The following is an 18,805-nucleotide window of genomic DNA, read 5'->3' on the forward strand; positions in this document are numbered from 1 at the left end:
CCCAGGCTGTAAAATGCATGACTCACAAAGAAGCTGGCCATTCTGCTGGAGTGTGGGCTCCCAGCCTGGAAGGTGTGGGCCCCAAGTACTGGGCCAGAGAGCGAGCTAGAACTCAGACACAGGAAATGGGGCTGGAGTTTAGGTGCGTTTATTTCTGTACAAATCATTACAAAATCAAGTCTAGGGTAGTCGCCGGCCCCCACCCCTTGCCCCAAAGTGCAATGACTCACTGCTGGCCTCCTTCCCCACCTGACCCTGCCCATTCCACAGCCTCCTCCAGGAAGCCCTCCAGTCTCTTCCCTTCAAGACTCCAGAAGAGCTGGGGGTGTAAATCCAGCCCACAGAGGCCCAGCAATAAAGTGCCTGATGTAGAGGGAGATGACAGAACTTGGGCGACAGCTCCCAGGCCTCTAGAGCCTTCCCAGGCCCAGGTAGGGGAAGGCCCTTCGACTATTCCAGCAGCTGCAAATGAAGGGGCTTCGGGAAACCTCAGGTGGGCTGGGATTCCCCCCTCCTCTCAGCCCCAAAGGCTCCTCCAGCAGGTGGAAAACCTCATGGCTGGATGGCAGAAACAGGGGCCTGGCTCGTTAAGAGCCAGGCTAATGGCAGCTGGGCAGAGGGGCTAAGAAAACAGCTGAAGGTTTGTCCATTCTTTTCAGAGTTCCCTAAAGCCTGAGGAAGTTGCACAAAAATACCCTCAAGTTTCCAGGAGGAGGTGAGGAAGGGAATCCCAGACCCACAGGAAGCTGAGCCCCCCAGCAAGGGGCGGTGGCTGGAGATGCCCAGTCTTAAAGGAGGACAGACCCAAGGTGGTCGGTGGGGGGAGGTGGGAGGGTTCTCAGACTCCACAATTAGAACCTGACACAGGCAGAAGGAGGCCCAGAGACGGGGCAAGGGGTTTGTTCAAGGCCACTCAGGGTAGAGGCAAGACCCAGACACCAGTCTCCCACCCTGAAGAGCCCCCCAACCCCACAAATGCCCCAGCCTGGCCCCCTACCCCCACCCAACCTCTCTCTAGCTCTAGAAAGGGAGGAGGCGGCTTCCTGGGACAGGACCCCACCATCCCCATCAATAGGAAGTGATTTGGGGTCCATCCTGGGGTTCTGAACCAAGGCCTCACGGGAAAGGACATGACCTTAGCCTCAGATTACTCAGAAATACCCTGATTGACTATGCTCAGACCCTGACTGAACAAAAAAATACCCTCAACACCCGATTAACCACACAGAAGCCCAAATCCTTGATTGGCCAAGAGATTCCTCCAGGCCCTGGATGGCTGGAGGCTGCGCCTGCTTCAAGGCCTGACCCTCCAGAAGACACCCTGACCAGCCTTGATTGGCCAGGAGACGGCCCCGGGTCGAGCAGCTGGGCGGAGAGCCACTTCTCCCGTGTCCCTCGTGAGAGCCCCACAGGCGGGGTGGCCTAGGTCCAGGAGGGGTGGGAGAAGGTGATTCCGTACAGCTGGGCCCAGGATGAGAAGACCCTCTTCTCCGTGATGAAGCGGTGGTGGTTGCCCTTGCGGCTGTTCTCGTTCTGGATGTAGGTGACACATTCGTCTGGCCCCTTGGGCTCATAGTAGTGGTAGGGCATACGCTGCAGGTGGGGCCGCAGGCTGCGGCAGAGCAGAGGGGGCCGTAAGGGCAAGGGAGGCACTGGCGGGATCCTACCCTTCCCAGCCCCTGACCTGCTGTAGCGCCTCAGTGGGGGAAATCCCCGCCCCCTCCCTGGGCCTCAGTTTCCCATCTGTGAAATGGGTATAGTGTAGACTAGGTGTCTGACTCTCAAACTTTTTTTTTTTTTTTAATCTATTTGGCCACATCAGGTCTTAGTTGTGGCAAAAGAGCTTATGTGGACTCTTCCTGGACCAGGGAGTGAACCCCATGTGCCCTGCATTGCAAGGCTGATTCTTTACTACTGAGCCACCAGGGAAGTCCTCAAATTTTTATTTTTTTTAATGCAGTGGAAACTTTTCATTTTCCCCAGAGGGTGGCAATGTGGGATAGTGGTAAGGACCATGGGCTCTGAAGCCTGACCCCTACCCCTTACTGTTCCTGGGAACTGAGGCCTTTCACAAAACATCCTCCTCTTATCCCTTACGATCACTATAAGGAGTAAATGAAATAATAAAAAACCATGTTTGGTACACTGTCAGCACTTAGTAAAAAAACAGCTGTCACCTACTGGGCTTTTCATATAGTAATAATGAAACTGGAGCCTATTATACAGAGTGAAGTAAGCCAGAAGGAAAAACATAAATACAGTATACTAACGCATATATATGGAATTTAGAAAGACGGTAACAATAACCCAGTGTACGAGACAGTAAAAGAGACACTGATGTATAGAACAGTCTTATGGACTCTGTGGGAGAGGGAGAGGGTGGGAAGATTTGGGAGAATGGCAATGAAACATGTAAAATATCATGTAGGAAACGAGTTGCCAGTCCAGGTTCGATGCATGATGCTGGATGCTTGGGGCTGGTGCACTGGGACGGCCCAGAGGGATGGTATGGGGAGGGAGGAGGGAGGAGGGTTCAGGATGGGGAACACATGTATACCTGTGGCGGATTCATTTTGATATTTGGCAAAACTAATACAATTATGTAAAGTTTAAAAATAAAATAAAATTGGAAGAATAAAAAAAAATAAAATAAAATAAAAATAGTTATTAATATATAAACTCTGGACTCCGGCTGAGCTTGGGATGGAAGCCCCTGAGGTAGCTCTGAAGAGCCTAGATCTCTGCAGAGCAGTTTGAATACTGTAAAATAGAGTCCCTCAAAGGCATCCCAGCCAAGGTCTCCAGGACCCCTGCTCCATCCTGAGGCCAACAGCTGGACATCGCCCTGGGAGTGCTCACCTGCAGTAGTCGGGGGGCACCATGCCATAGACGTGCACATGGTCACACAACTCCACTGCAATCACCATGGTGAACCAGCCTGTGCTCAACCACGAGTGGGACTTTTCCCTGGGGGCAGAGAGGTGTCATGATGAGGGGGCGGGGGGTGGGGCGGGCAGGGAGGAAGGGTCCACCCACCCAGAGTTTCCCAGAACTCCTCCCACTCTGCCCCTCCTGGGGCTCTCCTTCCGCGTCAGGCACCCGCTGTCCAGCCCTGCTGCGGGAGCGCGGGCAAGTCTGAACGGAGGTGAGGGGTGGAGGGAGGGCTCCTTTGAGGGGAAGCACAGGAACACGACATGCTGGGAATTAACTCCTGGGGAGCCTGGTCACCCTCGGGCAGGCTGGGAGCGACCCTGACCACAAAGCATGGTAGGCGGAAACAGCTGCGCACACGCTAGGAGCAAACTCCAAAGGGGAGACTAATCAGCGGAAGTCCTGCCAGGAGTGACGAGTGACAAGTTCAGAGCAAGGCATGGGGCGAGCAGCCAAGAACCTCGAGCTGTGCTGCCCACCAGACAGCCACCAGCCACACGCGGGCACACGTGAGCACTTGACGTGTGGTTAAGATGTGCTGTCGGTGTAAAATACACACTTTATTCCTTAGCATGAAAAAAAGAATGTAGAATATGTCACTGATAATTTTTCACACTGTTCACTTGTTGAACTGAAGATGTTTAGGGTATATTTGATTGAGGTGGGGGGTTCTTTGAAAAGTTTAAGAAAAAATAAACTTCTACAAGATTGACAGAGAGAAAAGACACAAATTAACCAATATCAAGAATAAAAAAGGAGGGTTCATCATAGGCCTTGTAGACATTAAAAGAATAATACAGAAACTGTAAAAAGCAACGTACATGAATTTGATAATTTAGATGAAATGGGCCAATTCCTTGAAACCGCAAACTGCCAAAACTCAGGATGAAATAGATAACCTAAATATCCTATAACTCTTAAAGAATTTAAAAATCTTCTGAAAAAGAACTCTCCAGGACAAGAGTTTCTACCAAACATTGGCAAATTCTACCAAACATTTAAAGAAGAAATAAAACCAATTCTGGAAGGAAAACGTTTCCCAATTCACTTTCTGAGACCAGCATTACTCTGATACCAAAATGAGGCAAAGACAGTACAAAATAAACTACAGACCAATATTTCTCATGAACACAGATACAAAAATCTCAACAAAATATTGCAAATCATATCCAGCAACATATAAAAAAAATGACATCCACAACCAAGCAGAGTTTATTCCAGAAATGCAAGACTGATTCAATATATAAAAATCAATCAATATAATCCATCATATTAATAGTCTTAAGAAAAACCATGTGATATCAATTGATGCATAAAAACTTTGATAAATCCAATACCCAGTCATGACTAAAAAAAATGCTTTTAGCAGGACTTCCCTGGTGGTCTAGTGGTTAAGACTCCATTCTCCCAAAACAGGGGCCACAGATTTCATCCCTTGTTGGGAAACCAAGATCTCGCATTCCGCATAGCATGGCTTAAAAAAAAAATCACCAAGAACCAAAACAAACAAAAAAGTCTCAGCAAACCAGTAAGAGAAGGAAACCTCCTCAACCTGATAACTTCTTCAACCCATAGCTTCAAAAACCTACAACCAACACCATATTCATTGATGAAAGACTGAGCACTTTTCCCCTAAGACAGACCAAGGCAAGGACGTCCACTCTCACCACTTCTAAAACAATTCGGTGTTATATTGAAAGCACTAGGCAGTGCAATAATGCACGAAAAAGAAATAAGAGGCATACAGATTGGAGACAAAAAATAAAACTGTCCTTATATTCATGTTGTTACATCATGATCATTTGCACATAAAACCCAAAGAATCTACAAAAGTCTCCTTGAACCAATAAGTAAGTTTAGGAAGATTATTGGATATAAGGTCAACACAAAAAAATCAATCATATTTCTATAAGCTAGCAATGAATAATGGGAAACCCATCAAAATTCTAATACTATGTACAATAGTTCTAAAAATTTTAAATATTTAGGTATAAATCAAACAAGATACGTATAGGACCTATATGTTGGATATATCAAGTTGAATAAAAGTGAATTTAATTTCGCCTGTTTCTTTTAACTTTTTAAACGTGGCTACTCTAAAATTTTAAGTTACCTATGTGGCTCGCATGATATTTTTATTGGACGGCACTGGCCCAGCTTTTCTAGAGAGACCAGTCAGAGCAGCACACACCGAGGGTGATGTATCCTTAGAAGAGACATGCTGGGAACGGTCAACACGCTCCATGAGGCATGCTACGGGAGGGCTGTCCTAGAAAGACGCTAGCAGTGACGACACAACCTTAGAGCAGAGCATGCCGGGAGCCCTTGTCCTCTGGGAGCGCTGCAAGCCCTCCGAGGGAGACGAGGCCAGAGCATGTTGGAAATGACACAAGCTAAGAGCTGGACATGAAGCGAACTCCCCTAGGAAACCTGACCAAGAGAATGTGACAAGAAGTGACCACACCCTCAGAGCAGTGCATGCTGGGAGCAACAGGCCCTCCAGGTGGAGCACGCTGACAGGGAGCGCAGGGCTGGCCAGAGGGAGCGGGCAGGAGGTTGGTACCTGTCCTTGCCTGTCTCACTCCGGAAGAGGTCGTCAAACTGGCGCATGCGGCTGAGGGAGATGGCATAGGCCTCCATGTTGGGGAACACCAGGCCTGCCCGCTGGATGACGCGCACCAGGCTTCCCTGGGGCTTCTGCATCTTGTTTGGGGGGCCCCAGAAGATGAACACAGTTTCAGGGGTCCGGTTGACAAACTCCTGAGGCCTCCGCAGCACATGGAATACGCTGGAATGGGCCACCACGCGGAAGGTGGTCTTGTTGCCCACATCGGCCGAGTAGCCCGTAGTGGGTGCGTCGTTCATGCGGATTGTGCACTCGGCCCGTTCGATCTCAGGACCCAGCTTGGTGCCCAGCAGGTGGCTGGAGCTGGTGACAATCACACACTGGCCGCACCTGGAGGGCAGCGTCTGGAGGGTTAAGGAAAGCCAACACTGTTATGACCACTTGGTGCCAGACGCTGTGCTCCATCCCTCCAGGAGGCGGGAATTATGATGCCCATTTTAAAGACAGGGAAATTGAGCCGTATTCATTCAACATTCAACAGATATTTATAGCAAGCTTGCTAATGGCCAGTACAAGAGACAGAGCAATAAACAAGAGACCCCACTCCTGCCTTTAAGAAATTCACAGTTGGAGAGACAGATGGTGAACAAGTAAATGGTAAAATAATGCCAGGTGGTAAGTTATACGTGCTGGGAAGGAAATAAAATAGAGGCAGAGGATCAAGGCTGGCAAGAGTGAGGGCTGTGCTAGAAAAGTCATCTGAGGGGGCCTCTCTCAGCTAACACCTAAAGGATGAAAAGAAACCATGCAGGACAGCCATGCTGGGATGTCCCCAAGGTCGCAGAGCAGAGGAGTGCAGGGCCAGGATGTGAACCTAGGTCTACATGGCCACAGAGCCCCAGCTTCACCCTCAGGCCAGCTCTTCAAAGAAGACATCCTCCCCAATGTGTCCATGACATTTCCACATCACCCACAAACAGGCCATCAACTTGTCAGTAGGAAATGGTGTGGAAGCTGCTTTGAGCCTCTGTTTTCCCATTGGTGAAATAAACAGATTGGAACCACAAGCTATCTGAAGCCTATTTTCTGCCCATGGATTTTCTGTGCACCCTTCAAGGCTAAGTTCAGGTGCCTTCCTCCTCCAGGCAGCCTTCCTTGAGGCCTTACTCCAAGATCCAGCAACATGTCTCATGTTTAATACCTCAACTGATGGCTTTGCCAGCTTTCCTGAGCTCTAACATCCTGGCCTCCCCTATCAGGCTGGAAACAGCTGCTGGCCAAGCTGTCTCATTCCCTTCCACATCACCCACCCTCAAGCAGTTCCACTTTCTCCCAGGGATTCTACCATTTCTCTTTCAAGGATCCTTAGGGTAGAGAAAGTCTCAGTTAGGTGTTAATCTGTCTCTCATGTCGTGTGTGAGTGCTCAGTCGCTCAGTCATGTCTAACTCTTTGCTACCCTGTGGACTGCAGCCCACTAGGCTCCTCTGTTCACGGAATTCTCCAGGCAAGAATACTAGAGCAGGTTGCTATACCCTCCCCCAGGGGAATCTTCCCAACCCAAGGATTGAACCCAGGTCTCCTGCATTGTAGACAGATTGTTTTCCACTGAGCCAGTGGGGAAGCCCTTAATCTGTCTCTTGTGCTTAGTCACTCAGTTGTGTCTGACTCTTTTCAACCCCATGAACTGTAGCCCACCAGGCTCCTCTGTCCGTGGGGATTCTCCAGGCAAGAATACTGGAGTGAGTTACCATGCTCTCCTCCAGGGAATCTTCCCAACCCAGGGATCAAACCCAGGTCTCCCACATTGCAGGCACATTCTTTACTGACTGAGCCACCAGGGAAGCCCAAGAATACTGGAGTGGGTAACCTATCCCTTCTCCAGGGGATCTTCCTGATCCAAGAATGGAACTGGGGTCTCCTGCATTGCAGGTGGATTCTTACCAGCTGAGCTACCAGGGAAGCCTCTGTCTCTAAACACATGCTAATGGGCCTTTTTCCAGTGAGGATGAGCTCATGGTCCCAGGCTCTATATGCAAAGACCTCTAGAGATTTAGGAGGGTTAGTGAGGGAAGAGAGTGAGGTAGGCAGGGGCTGAGGGACCTCCTTCTGGAAGGTGGCATCCATGCTGGAGGCCAATAATTTTCTCCCTGACCCCAAGGAAAACACTGGGGCTCAGAGGACTACAAGGTGAGCTCCGGAAATACAACCTGAGTTTCATGGCTATCCAAAACAAACAGAAGTCCCTGGAAAGGCTCTGGGCCTCTCCACACAGCTGTATCTCAGCAGATGTTGGGGCAATACCTGGGCTCCTCCTCTCCCTTGCTGTGTGGTCTTGGGGAAGTAATTTTGCCTCTCTGAGCCTCAATTTCCCCATCTCATCGAGGGAGATAATGCTAAACTCACAGCACTGGTATGAGGATTACTGCTGATCACAGTGCCCAGCACGCAGCGGGCAACTGACCACTGCAGCCATTCTTATTATTGCTTTTGTGTTGTCAAGTACCCTAGAATCCTGCTCACAAATCCTATGTAGACTCCCCTGCAGAGACTGAGATCTGAAAACCAGACAGACCTTTCTAAAGGGATTCTGATTCAGGAGATTATAGGCTATTAGCACTGAGGGTGGAACCTTGGAGAAAACTGAGGTCCAGAGGACAGGCTGCTTGTCTGAGGTCACATCACAAACAAGGGGCTGAAGGCACCGGACTCCTGGGGTCCACCCTTTTCTTTAGGAGGGGTGGAGGAAGTAGAGAGAAGAGGAGGAGGAGGAGAAGAAGGTAGGGGCAGTGATGGTGGGCAATGGGGAAGGGCAGTCTCCAGGCAGCTCCCAGGGAGTTCCCCAGAGCGGCTGCCCTACCTTGTTGCCAAGAATGGGGATGTATCCGTCAGTGATGCTCCACTTTCTGAGGTTGACAGGCCGGCGTGTCCGGCCCCGCAGGGAGCCATAATGAAAGACCTCATTGGCACTGCTGGAGCTGTAGAGGATGAGGATGGTGATGAGGGCAAAGAGGATCACGAACACTGCTGACCGCTGCTCCTGGAGAGGGGAGAGGCCAGTGAGGTCCCAGCCATCCGGCACAGTCCTCACCACCTACCACGCCTGCTAATTCCTGTTCTTTATTCCACCAGTTCAGGTACCACCTCCCCCAGGGAGGCCTCCTCCAACTCCCTGAGCACTGCCTATCACAGGCACCACCTCCCCCAGGAAGGCTTCCTCCAGCTCCCTGAGCACCGGCTATCACAGGACCAATCCCACTGCATTCAGATCCCCCTCAATGAAACCATAAGTTCTGAAGGCTGGGACTCAGTCAGCCTTGATCCCCACCATATCTCAGTTCCCAGGGTGGAGCCCAGACCACAGAAGGGTGGCTGGATCAGATTGGATGTGGGGGTCGCAAGGATCCCTCCAGCTGCAGCGGGAAGGATGCTTGGAGACAGGTGGGACTTTCAAACGAGAGGGTCCAGGTCTTCCCCAAACAGTCTCCACAAATGTTCATCATTCATTTAAACCTGAAGGGAAAGGTTGTGGTCAGGAATCAGGATGCATGGGTAGTCGGTACACCAACTTATGGCAGAAGAAAGGAAAGTGATCTCTGAAACGTCCACTGGGACTTATTGGCCCAGGGTCTGCAAGGCTAGGTGAGGCCCCGGAGTCCTGACTCTTTGTGCTAAGCCCCCTAGGCGGTTATTGAAGTATCGCTTCTCAGTACCAGGTTTTTCTCTTTTTTGCCTGCTCTGTGAAAATGGATCTGGGCCCCTTACAAACTTTTTCTTGCTAGCAAACTTTATTAGTAGAGGGCGCTAGACATAGATTTCAGGAGGAAGGAAGTTTGCTGCCAGGTTCTGGGGGCTTTAAGCCTGGTTCTGGGCACTTGCTCCTACAGGGCACATGGCTTCTCCCAGGGGTCAGCAGCTTCCTCCAGCATCCACCCTCCGGCAGTTTTGAAGCAGAGTGCCCCTGACTCCTACTGTGACCACAGCTTCTCCAGAAGCATGTGACACACTCAACCACCAGCAACACCCACAAAAATTAAGCTTCAGCTTCCTGGAACAGTTCTGCATGATGCTTGACGTGCCTCCTGGGAGTTACCTCCTGTGACCAGCGTTCCCTGTAGCCTAGCAGGTGGATTTATGACAACTTCCATGGCACAGCATCACCGTGAGCTCTCTGCCATCCACTGGGCCATAGCTCTTGCCTTCTCCAGGCCAGTAAGGCCTGAGTCTCAGCTCTGACTGTGGGGGCAGCTCTTTTTTTTTTTTCCTTTTCCTTTGGCCACATCACAAGGCTTGCAGGCTCTTAGCTCCCTGATCAGGGATCAAACCCTGTCCCCAACAGTAAAAGTATCAATTCCTAACCACTGGACCATTAGAGAATTCCCGGTGACTGCTCCTTACACCCGCTATTTCTGTATTTTGTAGAGTTCGAATCCTTTGTTACTCCAATGCCCAATTATAGTTAACAATTCTTTACATTAAATTTGCTCTGTTCAAATTAGTGTGGTTTCTCTTTCTGGATTGGACCCAGACACACCCATATCACCCCAATCCCAACCCCCAGGCTCTGCCAAAGCCGCAGCTCAGTGGATCCTAGGAAAGGGGTATACAGGGCCAGGCACACAATAGGTGCTCAGGAAACCATAAATGAATGGATGACGTGGAACCCGGGCACCCTTGGAGTGATGCTCACAACATTATGTCATTTTTGACTCTGACCGCTGTCCCCTCTCCCAGACTCCCATTCACCTTCTCTCCCCAACCCCACCCACTGCACAGAACTCCACAGTCACCTTCTCAGCTAATCCTTGACCACAGATGGACCAGTCAGGCCTAGGAGGACAGAAGTGGACCTGGGCCCAGACAGAGGCAGGAACTTGCCCAGACCACACAGGTCAGTGGCTACAGCAAGGCTTGCACCAGGGTCTCCCACGCATCAGGAGCTTTTCAGCAGGGAAGAGAGACTGGGTGTGAGGCAGGTCCGAAGGCAACCATTTCACGAAGGGAAATAAGAAGCTGAGATGGGGACGAGAAATAAAGAGATGGGGATAAGAAACAAAAGGTAACTTACTTTGTTGCTCTTCATCTCTCTCCGGCGTCTGCTGAGGGGCAGGGGCCAGTGTCCTGCAGGTGGCCCAGGTAGGGGTGTGTGGTCACACCTGCAAGCCACAGAAAGGATTATGGTCCAGCTGGTCCTAAGCGACACCCTCCCCACTCCCGCCAGCTCTATCCACCCATGACCCCAAGGCTCAGGGCTGTACCCATTTTCCAGATGGAGACACTGAAGCCGACAAAGGGCAGGAATTGGTCAGAAGTCATACAGCCAGGTGGTGGCAGAGCCCTGCCTCTCTCCCTGCCGTTCTCTCTCCCACTCTGTGCCAAAGGCAGTTTGCAGGCCAAAGGCTGGCTTCCCGGCTGGGGTGGGGGGTTGCTGCTCCTCACCTAGCAGGAGCCCTATTCGTACCTCTACTCTAAACCTTGCCTTATGGTCCCGAAGCCTGGGAAGAAAGCAACATTCCTTGTAGGTCCCCAAACTCCTCAACACTCACACCCTTCCAGGTCTTGCATAAACTGGCCCCTCCAACTGGAACACTCTGCACAACCCTGATCATGCCCACTCATCCTCCCACCTGGGGTGGGCCAGGAATGTCCCCTGCATGCCACCTTCCAGCTGAGAGTTCTGATGGCACAGCTGGCCCAGGGCCTCACTCCCATTCTCTGCTGTGCCTCCAGGGCCCTGGAGATGTGCAGGAGGTCCACTGAGTGATTCCATTCTTAACTTGTTTTCCCTTGGTTTTGACTTTGTTCATTATTACATAAGATCTTGGGGGTTAAGGGTTCAGACTCATCTATCCAATGGGCATAACCACAGCTCCACCCTGGTGAGGGGGGAGAGGGTCTCAGGGAACCATACACACTCTGCTCCTCACTCTCCAACAGACGCCCCCCACCCCGCCCCCATCGTCGCAGGACGCAGCTTCTCTGCAGTTTTCAATTTCCCCACCTTTCAAAAGGGAGTCAGTACTTGTGTCCAGCCACCTCCAGCAGATTAGGCCAGAAGACACGGAAAGTGAGTGCGCAAAGAAAGGGGCCCTGGGGCTCCCCCAGCTCGGTCGAAGCTTCCCTCCAGGGGCCTCCCAGCTCCCGCCACTATCTCCGCCCCCTGACCTAGCAGCTGTTTACTCCTACACCGCTATCAGGCATAGCCAGGCCAAAGGAGGTGTCCCCACTCAGCTCCTGACTGGTTGGGTCCTAACTCCGCCCACCACCCAACCCCGCCTTCTCTCCGCAGGCGCCCCCTCCTCCCAAGCCGTGTTTCAGGTTTCGCCGCAGCCGGCCTTCAAAGCCACCCCAGTCGGGACTCATGGGGACTCTCACCAGGTCCAGTCCCGCCGGATGCACAGATCAGGAGACTGAGGTTCAATGGAAGGGAAGAGCGGCTTGTTGTTAGACTCACAGCCCACTAATGCAAAAGTTATCCAGGATCCCTGGGTAGCCCCCATCCACCCTGAGGCCTCTAGCATTCCAGCTGCTTCTCTGAGCTGAGCCTCCCCTCTCACTACGCTTTCCTTCGGATGCCCCAAGCTCCAGACACCCTAGAACACTCCTGTTCCCAGACCCGCCCCCCGACTTTCCCACCTTTGCCTGAGCAGTGCCCTCAGCCAGGACCACTGTCCCCTTGGTCAGCCCCCGTCACAGTCCTGCTCTGAGAAGGCCATGGTCAGTACAGCATCTCAGGTTCAACTGCAAATCCGGGTTCCTCCACTTACTGGCTGAGGGGCCTCGGGCAAGCCATGTGACCTCTATGAGCCTCAGTTTCCTCATCTGTGAAATGGAATGATAAAAGTAGGTAACTCACAAGATTGTTAGAAGGATTCAAGCAGATGTGGCACGGGAAGCACAGGGATTTGAAAGTGCTTGGTCGGGGCCAGCAGCTGTTAGTTTTGTGGTTATTCATTGTTCAAGGCCTGCCTCTTCAGGAGCTGGCCAAACAATTCTCCCCTAGGCTGCCTCTGATGCCTGGCCCAGCAACTTCCCTCTAATATCAATAAATGCTGAGTCCTTGCTAAGCACCACCCACTCACTGAATCTTCCTGGCAATTGTACACAGTAGGGGCTCTCATCCCCATTTCACAGATGAGGAGACTGAGGTTCACAGAGGCAAAGTGCCTTGCAGAGCTGTTCAGAATTTGCTGGGAAGTCTTATTTCCAGGCTTGTTTCCAGGCAGCAACCTGGGGCTGAGCCTGACCGGATTTCTCTCAAGGATCCCCCAGGGCTGGTACTGACTAGAGGCCACCGGCTGCGTTCCCAGCACCTGATTCAGCAGGGATAGCAGGCCTGCTGGGGAGCCACTTCCTCAGGCCAGGGAGGTGGCAGCCCACAGCCCTAAGCCAGGAGAGTGTACTCAGCCCTGAGGAGGCCCAGTCAGAAGGCTGAAACCGTGGGCTAAGGCTGGGGGCCACACCCTGCCCTCTGTTTGGGAGTTTCGCTTTGCCCAGCTCGAGGATTCCTCCTACACGGTCGGGACGCCCCCACGAGTCGCGTGGGAGGAGAGCTCCCGGGAGAAGGGGGAGGGGGCTCCTAATTCCAAATGGGGGACGCCGAAACGGTGGGTGCATCTGGTAGGGGGCGACGGGTTCTGTGCATCCCGCTTGCGCTGACCACCCCCCCCCCCCCCCCACGAACTCCAGCACTCCGGCGGGTAAGGAGCTCTAGCCTCAGCTGGGAAGAAGGGAGGCAGGCAGGACGGCGGCAGGGTCCCCGAGCTCGAATGGGGTGTCAGCGGCGGGAGGCCCCGCGAACCCCGCGACAGCCCTTGGGCGTGAGGACCGGGATCTTCAGGCGAGATTGCCAAGAGACAGTGGGTCTAGGGGAGCCCCCTGTGGCCCCCGCATCAACCTCCATCACCAGCGGCTCCCACCCCCACCCCCACCCCCACCAGGGGTGCAGGCGGCGCCCCCTCCCGCAGCCCGCCCCCGCGCGGGGCCTGCTCACCTCCCCCGGGGAGCGGTGGCTCCCCGCGGCCCCCGAGCCCCCTCACATGGCGCCGGGAGCCGAGAGCCGGGTCCGCGATGCTCTGGCCGCCCAGGCCCCGCCGCAGCCCCGGCCCGCCGGGTCCTAGGGCCGCCGCTCCCGGATCTCCGGCCCAGGCCTGGTAGGCGGGCGGAGCCTCGAGGGGCCGCGGGTGGCTCCGCCCCGGGGCGGTGCAGACGGGGATGGGTGAGGGGCAGGCGACCCCCCGCACGGGGCACCCAGGCGCCTTGCTCACGCCTCTAGGCAGCCTGTAGTGACAAGGACAGTAACAGCCTTCCGAAGAACTTCTGTGGGTCAGACCCACACCCACTTCACTTTACTGTCCCCACGGCCGGGATGGGGCAACTGAGTCATAGAGCACCCTGCCCTTGGAATCAATTGAGTTTCTCCCTGGGCATCCCTACCTTGGGCCTCCAGAGCCCTGCACCCAGTAATCACCCTGGGTGAACGCAGGGTTCCACTGTGCAAGTTCAGCGCTGCTAGCTGTGTGGCCTTGGCACTCGACTTGCTGCTTCCCCTGCTTTCGAAAAATGGGGTGAACAACCTCCGGCGGTGTTGTTAAGGATTAAAAAACGTTACATTACTTCTTGCAATTATCATGGTATTCATTACATCATTTTCTGTGATAGTGAAAAATAAGAAGGCTGGACGCCTGGTTAAATGAACAAAGGCACAGCCCTGCTAAATGAAAGATTCAGATCAGTATACACCGACAGGAAGAAATGTCCAGGATGTTCACGGGAATACGTCATAAGTGAAGAAAGCAAGTGTTAAAAATGCATCTCTATACTACTTTGGAAAACGAAGTTGGAAAATTTTGCACCATGCTCCTAGATATATTGGAGAAGGAAATGGCAACCCACTCCAGTCTTCTTGCCTGGAGAATCCCATGGACAGAGGAACCTGACGGGCTACAGTCCATGGGGTCGCAAGAGTTGGACACGACTGAGCGACTAAACCACCACCACCTAGATATATACCCTGGAGAAAGTCTTGCAAATGCACGTAATGAAGTTCAGAGCAGCAGTGCTTGAAACCAAACTGGAAATAGTTCATATAGCTATCAAGGAGAATGGAATCTTTTTACATTATGATACATTCACATGGTGAAATACTGTAGAGCAGGGGGAAATGACATGGATGGATCTTACAGACAGGAGGAGTGAAAAAGCCAAGTTCTGGAAGACAAATGGGACTACACAATATACTGTTTAAGCACACAGCAGGCAGTAGGCCGCCTCTCACAGGACAGGCGACAGCTTTGCCTATCAAAGTGATTAAAGTTTTAAAAGCAAAAATCAAGAACACAGCAGTCTTGCGTGTTGGGAGATGGGTGTGGGAGAAGGGTAAAAAGGCAGGGGTGTGCAAGTTATAGTATCAAAGTCTGGTCTTTTAGTGGGATATGAATTCCAGAAGTTCATTATATTGTTTTATTATTCACAAGTATAACTCATGCCGTCATTCAGGTATATTTTAAAAGGTGAAAAAAAAAAGAATATAAATGAAAATAGAGATTTTTTGTCTATCACAGTGATTGAAGGGTCAATAGTGGTTATTTCTGGAATGATAAGATTATGGGCTGATGTCTTCTTTTGGCTTCACTGTATTTTCCAAATTTTTTAAGATAATGGTCACATTGTGTTTTTTATATTTTAAAATTTATTTTTAATATAAAAAATGAACTGCATATATAGCATAATTCCTTTTTTTATCCAACTATCTATGCACATGGGTTTGTAAGCGCACACAAACTGCTTCGGAAGAATCCATGAAGGGACTACAGGCAGTAGTTAACCCTGGAGAGTGGACGTGGGGAGAGTGGACGTGGGGAGAGTGGACTGGGTGCTATTTTCACCTTTTGCTTTATAAACTTCCAAGTGGTATCCATTGGACTAATTTAGGACATTAATACCACTTTTAACTTGTTTTTAATTAAAACAAGTTAATGGGCCCCCAAGGTCCAGCCTCCAGGCTGTAGAGACACTGCCCTCCAGGCACTGGGGGCAGTACAAATGGCTGTGGGCGCAGGCAAGGCTTCCTGCCCTTCTGGTGTCCTGCTCCATCCGCTTCCTGAGCCTCGGCCCCACCCTCACCCCAGCCCTCCTCAGCGCCTGACCTGCCCTGCTGGCCAGAAAACCACAGAGCCGGGGGCAGGGCGCCTGATGACCAGGACTGCTGGGAGCTCACAGAAGGGGAATCTCTTGCTTGAGGTCACGGGCAGGTTAGAGGCCAGCCCTTCTCCCAGCCCCGGCCAATGACTGGGACTCTGGAAATAAAAGGGTGCTGCAGCCCAGCTCCAGGACCAAATCCGGGGCTGGAGCTCCCCCATCAGGCCTGCCGTGTCCCTGGGGCCAGGCTTACTCCAGGAGGCTCTGCTCTAGGGCTAGCTTCCCTTTCCAGAGCCCCCAAGAAGAGTAACAACCACTTCAATAATAACAAGGACACGGAAGCCTACACAGCTCCCTGTGGGTCAGGGGTTTCTCCTGTGCTATTAATAACAAGCACTTTGCGAACATACCTCACTGAATCCTTAGCACAATCTATAACGTGGACACTGCTGTTACCCCTGCTTCCCAGAAGGAGAAAGTGAGGCTCGAGAGTACACAGGTGTTCCAGCTGGGATTGCCCCAGGCCTGTACGCTAAATAGTCACAAGCCTTTCTGCCCACAAGTGTTTCCCCAGTGGCTCAGCTGTAAAGAATTCGCTGGCAACGCAGGAGATGCAGGTTTGATCCCTGGGTCAGGAAGATCCCTTGGAGAAGGAAATAGCAACCCACTGCAGTATTCTTGCCTGGGAAATCCCACGGACAGAGGAGATTGGCGGGCTGCAGTCCATGGGTTGCAAAGAGTTGAACATGACTGAGTGACTGAGCATTTCTGCCGCTAAAGCCCCAAGCCTGCTCTGCACACGTGCCAGGATCTTCATGTCTGAGAAGCTGTGGCCAGTCCTGGTGCTACTCCCCGACCCTGCCCACAGCTGGGCAGCCCGTGCCCGCCCCCACCACAGTCTGATGGCAGTAGCCTCTGCTTCAGCCCTTCCTGCGCCAGGGTGGGGATCCTGGTTGCATGTCACCCTCAGGCCCTTCTCACCCCTTAGCAATCTTTGCACTGTTAGGATTTTTTTCCCCACCATGGGATACTGGAAAAAGCCTTCACAGTCCTCTCAGCAGTGGGTCTGGAATTAAGAAGTCCCTGGTCATTTGCAGACAGAGGCTGGAGCCATCAGACTGGCCCAGGTGACACTGGATGTGGGTGCCCACCAGTACCTAGAAGAACCCAGGCTCCTTTCCTCACCTGGGCTAACTGTGTGAGTGTGCATTCCTGCCTGGCCCCAAGTTCCTTCTGAGAAGAGGCTACGTGAGATACCTCCAGTCTATGAGATTCACCCAGCTTCCCTTGGTTTCTAGGAGGAAGCAGTGGGTCCCCAGCAGGCCCACAGAGGAGACAAAAGAGCCTGGGTGTGATGTGAAAACAGGGGCCCAGAGTGGCTGCCGACCAAGGTGACCCCCACCACATCCCTCAGGCTCCCATTCCCCCTGACTCACCTCCGGGAAACTGCAGGAACTGCAGTGGCAGAGAAGGGGGTCCAGAGAACGTCAGCAGGCCCAGATCCAATCTCCAGTCATCTTCGTCTGCCTGGAGGAACTGGCTGGTGGATCGCAGCTGCCAGGTTACCACTCCAGAAAGACATTTGGGTCAACAAAGCAATAAACCTCCAACCCACCCAAGGGCAGGGCCGACAAAGGTTCCTCTGTACACTGGACACCAAGGGTTGGGCCTGCGTTTCCCGAGTAATGGAACAGGAAGGGGAGGCAACCTCCTGGGACCGGCTGGAGTTGTAGTCCGATCAAACCCAGCAGACCCTGGGCCTGGGAGACGGAGGGTGATGCTATGAGCAGACACGGCTGATGGCGGTGGGAGGTCTTCCTGCCCATACCTCACCACCAGGGCAGGCAGGGCTGGGTAAGCAAAGGAGACCCCACTGAAAATGATGGCACCCCACTTCATGGGTGCCATCTCTCTCCCGTGAGTTGTATGACTACTCCCTGTGCCTACCCCTGTGCCTTTTACAGGTGAGGAAACTGAGGCCAGGAGGGAGGCACTAACTTACCAGGGTCCTGCAGCAGGAAGTAGAGCCAGAATGAAGCCAAGTCTGACTCCAGAGTCCTCTCTCTGAGCCTGGAAGTTCCCCCACCAACCTCCGCCCCCATCTGCGAGGTCACATTGCCCCCTACCTCTGCCCAACACCAGCTTAGAAACACTCACCACTGCCAAGCCAGCAGTTGTGGCTTGGCCGCCAGCCTGCTGCCTCCCACAGCATGGCTCCCTGCCTCCCCATCTCAGGGCTCTCCTCCCATGCCTGCAGAGACTTCTGGGGCCACCGGGCCCTGGGTAAGGGGAGGCAGGGCACAAAAGGCCTATGGGCCAAATGCCAGGTCTCCAGACTCTCCTGACAAGGTTAGGCGTGGGAGGGGAACGTTCCGGCTACATGTGATTGGTAGGTCCAGCGCCAAATGAAAAGGTGTAGCCCCTTGTTAATTTAAAAAAAAAAAAAAGTGTCAAGTGGAAACTGCAGAACATTAAGCCTGGTGCCCAAGGTAACTGCACAGGTCACCCATCAGTGAACTGGCTGAGCCCTGGAGCTGCAAGCTAGAACCCAAGGGCTCCATCCCAGCTGAGACCTTGGGGTCCTGGCCCACCATTAGTCTCCTGGTCTCCAGAAATGGGGAAAAGGGAGGAAGTTAGGAAGAAGGGAGGGGGAGTGAAGCCCTCTTTCCAACCACCAGGTGCAGGGGGCCCAGACACTCAGCTGCAGCTCTCAGACCTGGGATTGCATCCTGGCTCAACCCGGTGGCTTCATGTCGTCTGTGAACTGGGTTAACTCTAACCCCACCCCAGGGTGGCTGCACACCGTCCATCCCCTGTTCGATGGTGGGTCTGCCTTTCCACTTTACCGGTGACCGAACTGCTACTCAGAGAAGGCAGGCCCCTGGCCTGCCCCCTGCTTTCCTTTCTGGTAGTGTAACGAACTCCAGAGTTAACTGGGAATTGAACTGGCCAGGCCCTTGGAATCTGACCCTGAACCAGGAAGGGAACGTGATGTGGGGGGATTTCCTCCCACCCTGACTCCTCTCCCAGTGCAGGGTGGGAATCCCACGGAAGGCATTTCCTGGGCTATGTGCTGCCATGGGCCACACACCCTAAGCTGGTGGGGAAGAAGATAGGCTCTTGAGGAAGAAACAGGCAGGCAGATTAGATGGCCAGAGGCCAGCTGGCTG

General features: G+C 52.7%; 1 protein-coding gene across 10 annotated transcripts; it reads right to left on the reverse strand.

Annotated features, from left to right (window-relative positions):
- Nucleotides 1-132: 132 nt before the first annotated feature.
- ST6GALNAC6 (ST6 N-acetylgalactosaminide alpha-2,6-sialyltransferase 6) lies at nt 133-18,788 on the reverse strand. Of its 10 annotated transcripts, XM_061433601.1 has the most exons (8): nt 17,793-18,788; nt 17,072-17,203; nt 12,263-12,317; nt 10,564-10,651; nt 8,356-8,535; nt 5,495-5,901; nt 2,860-2,967; nt 133-1,612 (listed from the first exon to the last, which is right to left on the reverse strand). In XM_061433601.1, the coding sequence occupies exons 1-8, from the start codon at nt 17,863-17,865 to the stop codon at nt 1,423-1,425; spliced, it is 1,233 nt and encodes a 410-aa protein (XP_061289585.1). In that variant the 5' UTR covers nt 17,866-18,788; the 3' UTR covers nt 133-1,422. The 10 variants fall into 10 exon arrangements, with proteins under 10 accessions (XP_061289585.1, XP_061289587.1, XP_061289588.1 ...); XM_061433603.1 differs by lacking the exons at nt 17,072-17,203; nt 17,793-18,788 and adding an exon at nt 13,489-13,635; XM_061433604.1 differs by lacking the exons at nt 17,072-17,203; nt 17,793-18,788 and adding an exon at nt 13,489-13,533 and having other exon boundaries at nt 12,132-12,317.
- Nucleotides 18,789-18,805: the final 17 nt, after the last annotated feature.

This window comes from Bos javanicus, chromosome 11 (assembly GCF_032452875.1).
Source record: "Bos javanicus breed banteng chromosome 11, ARS-OSU_banteng_1.0, whole genome shotgun sequence".
NCBI lineage: Eukaryota > Metazoa > Chordata > Mammalia > Artiodactyla > Bovidae > Bos > Bos javanicus.

Excerpts from the sequence above, each read along its gene's own strand:
- ST6GALNAC6 (XM_061433601.1), bottom strand. The coding sequence starts at position 17,865 with ATGGGGAGGCAGGGAGCCATGCTGTGGGAGGCAGCAGGCTGGCGGCCA. Across the intron at positions 2,968-5,494 it reads AGTGAGACAGGCAAGGACAG|GGAAAAGTCCCACTCGTGGT; the intron begins GTACCAACCTCC and ends CTCTGCCCCCAG. Across the intron at positions 1,613-2,859 it reads GTGCCCCCCGACTACTGCAG|CCTGCGGCCCCACCTGCAGC; the intron begins GTGAGCACTCCC and ends GCTCTGCCGCAG.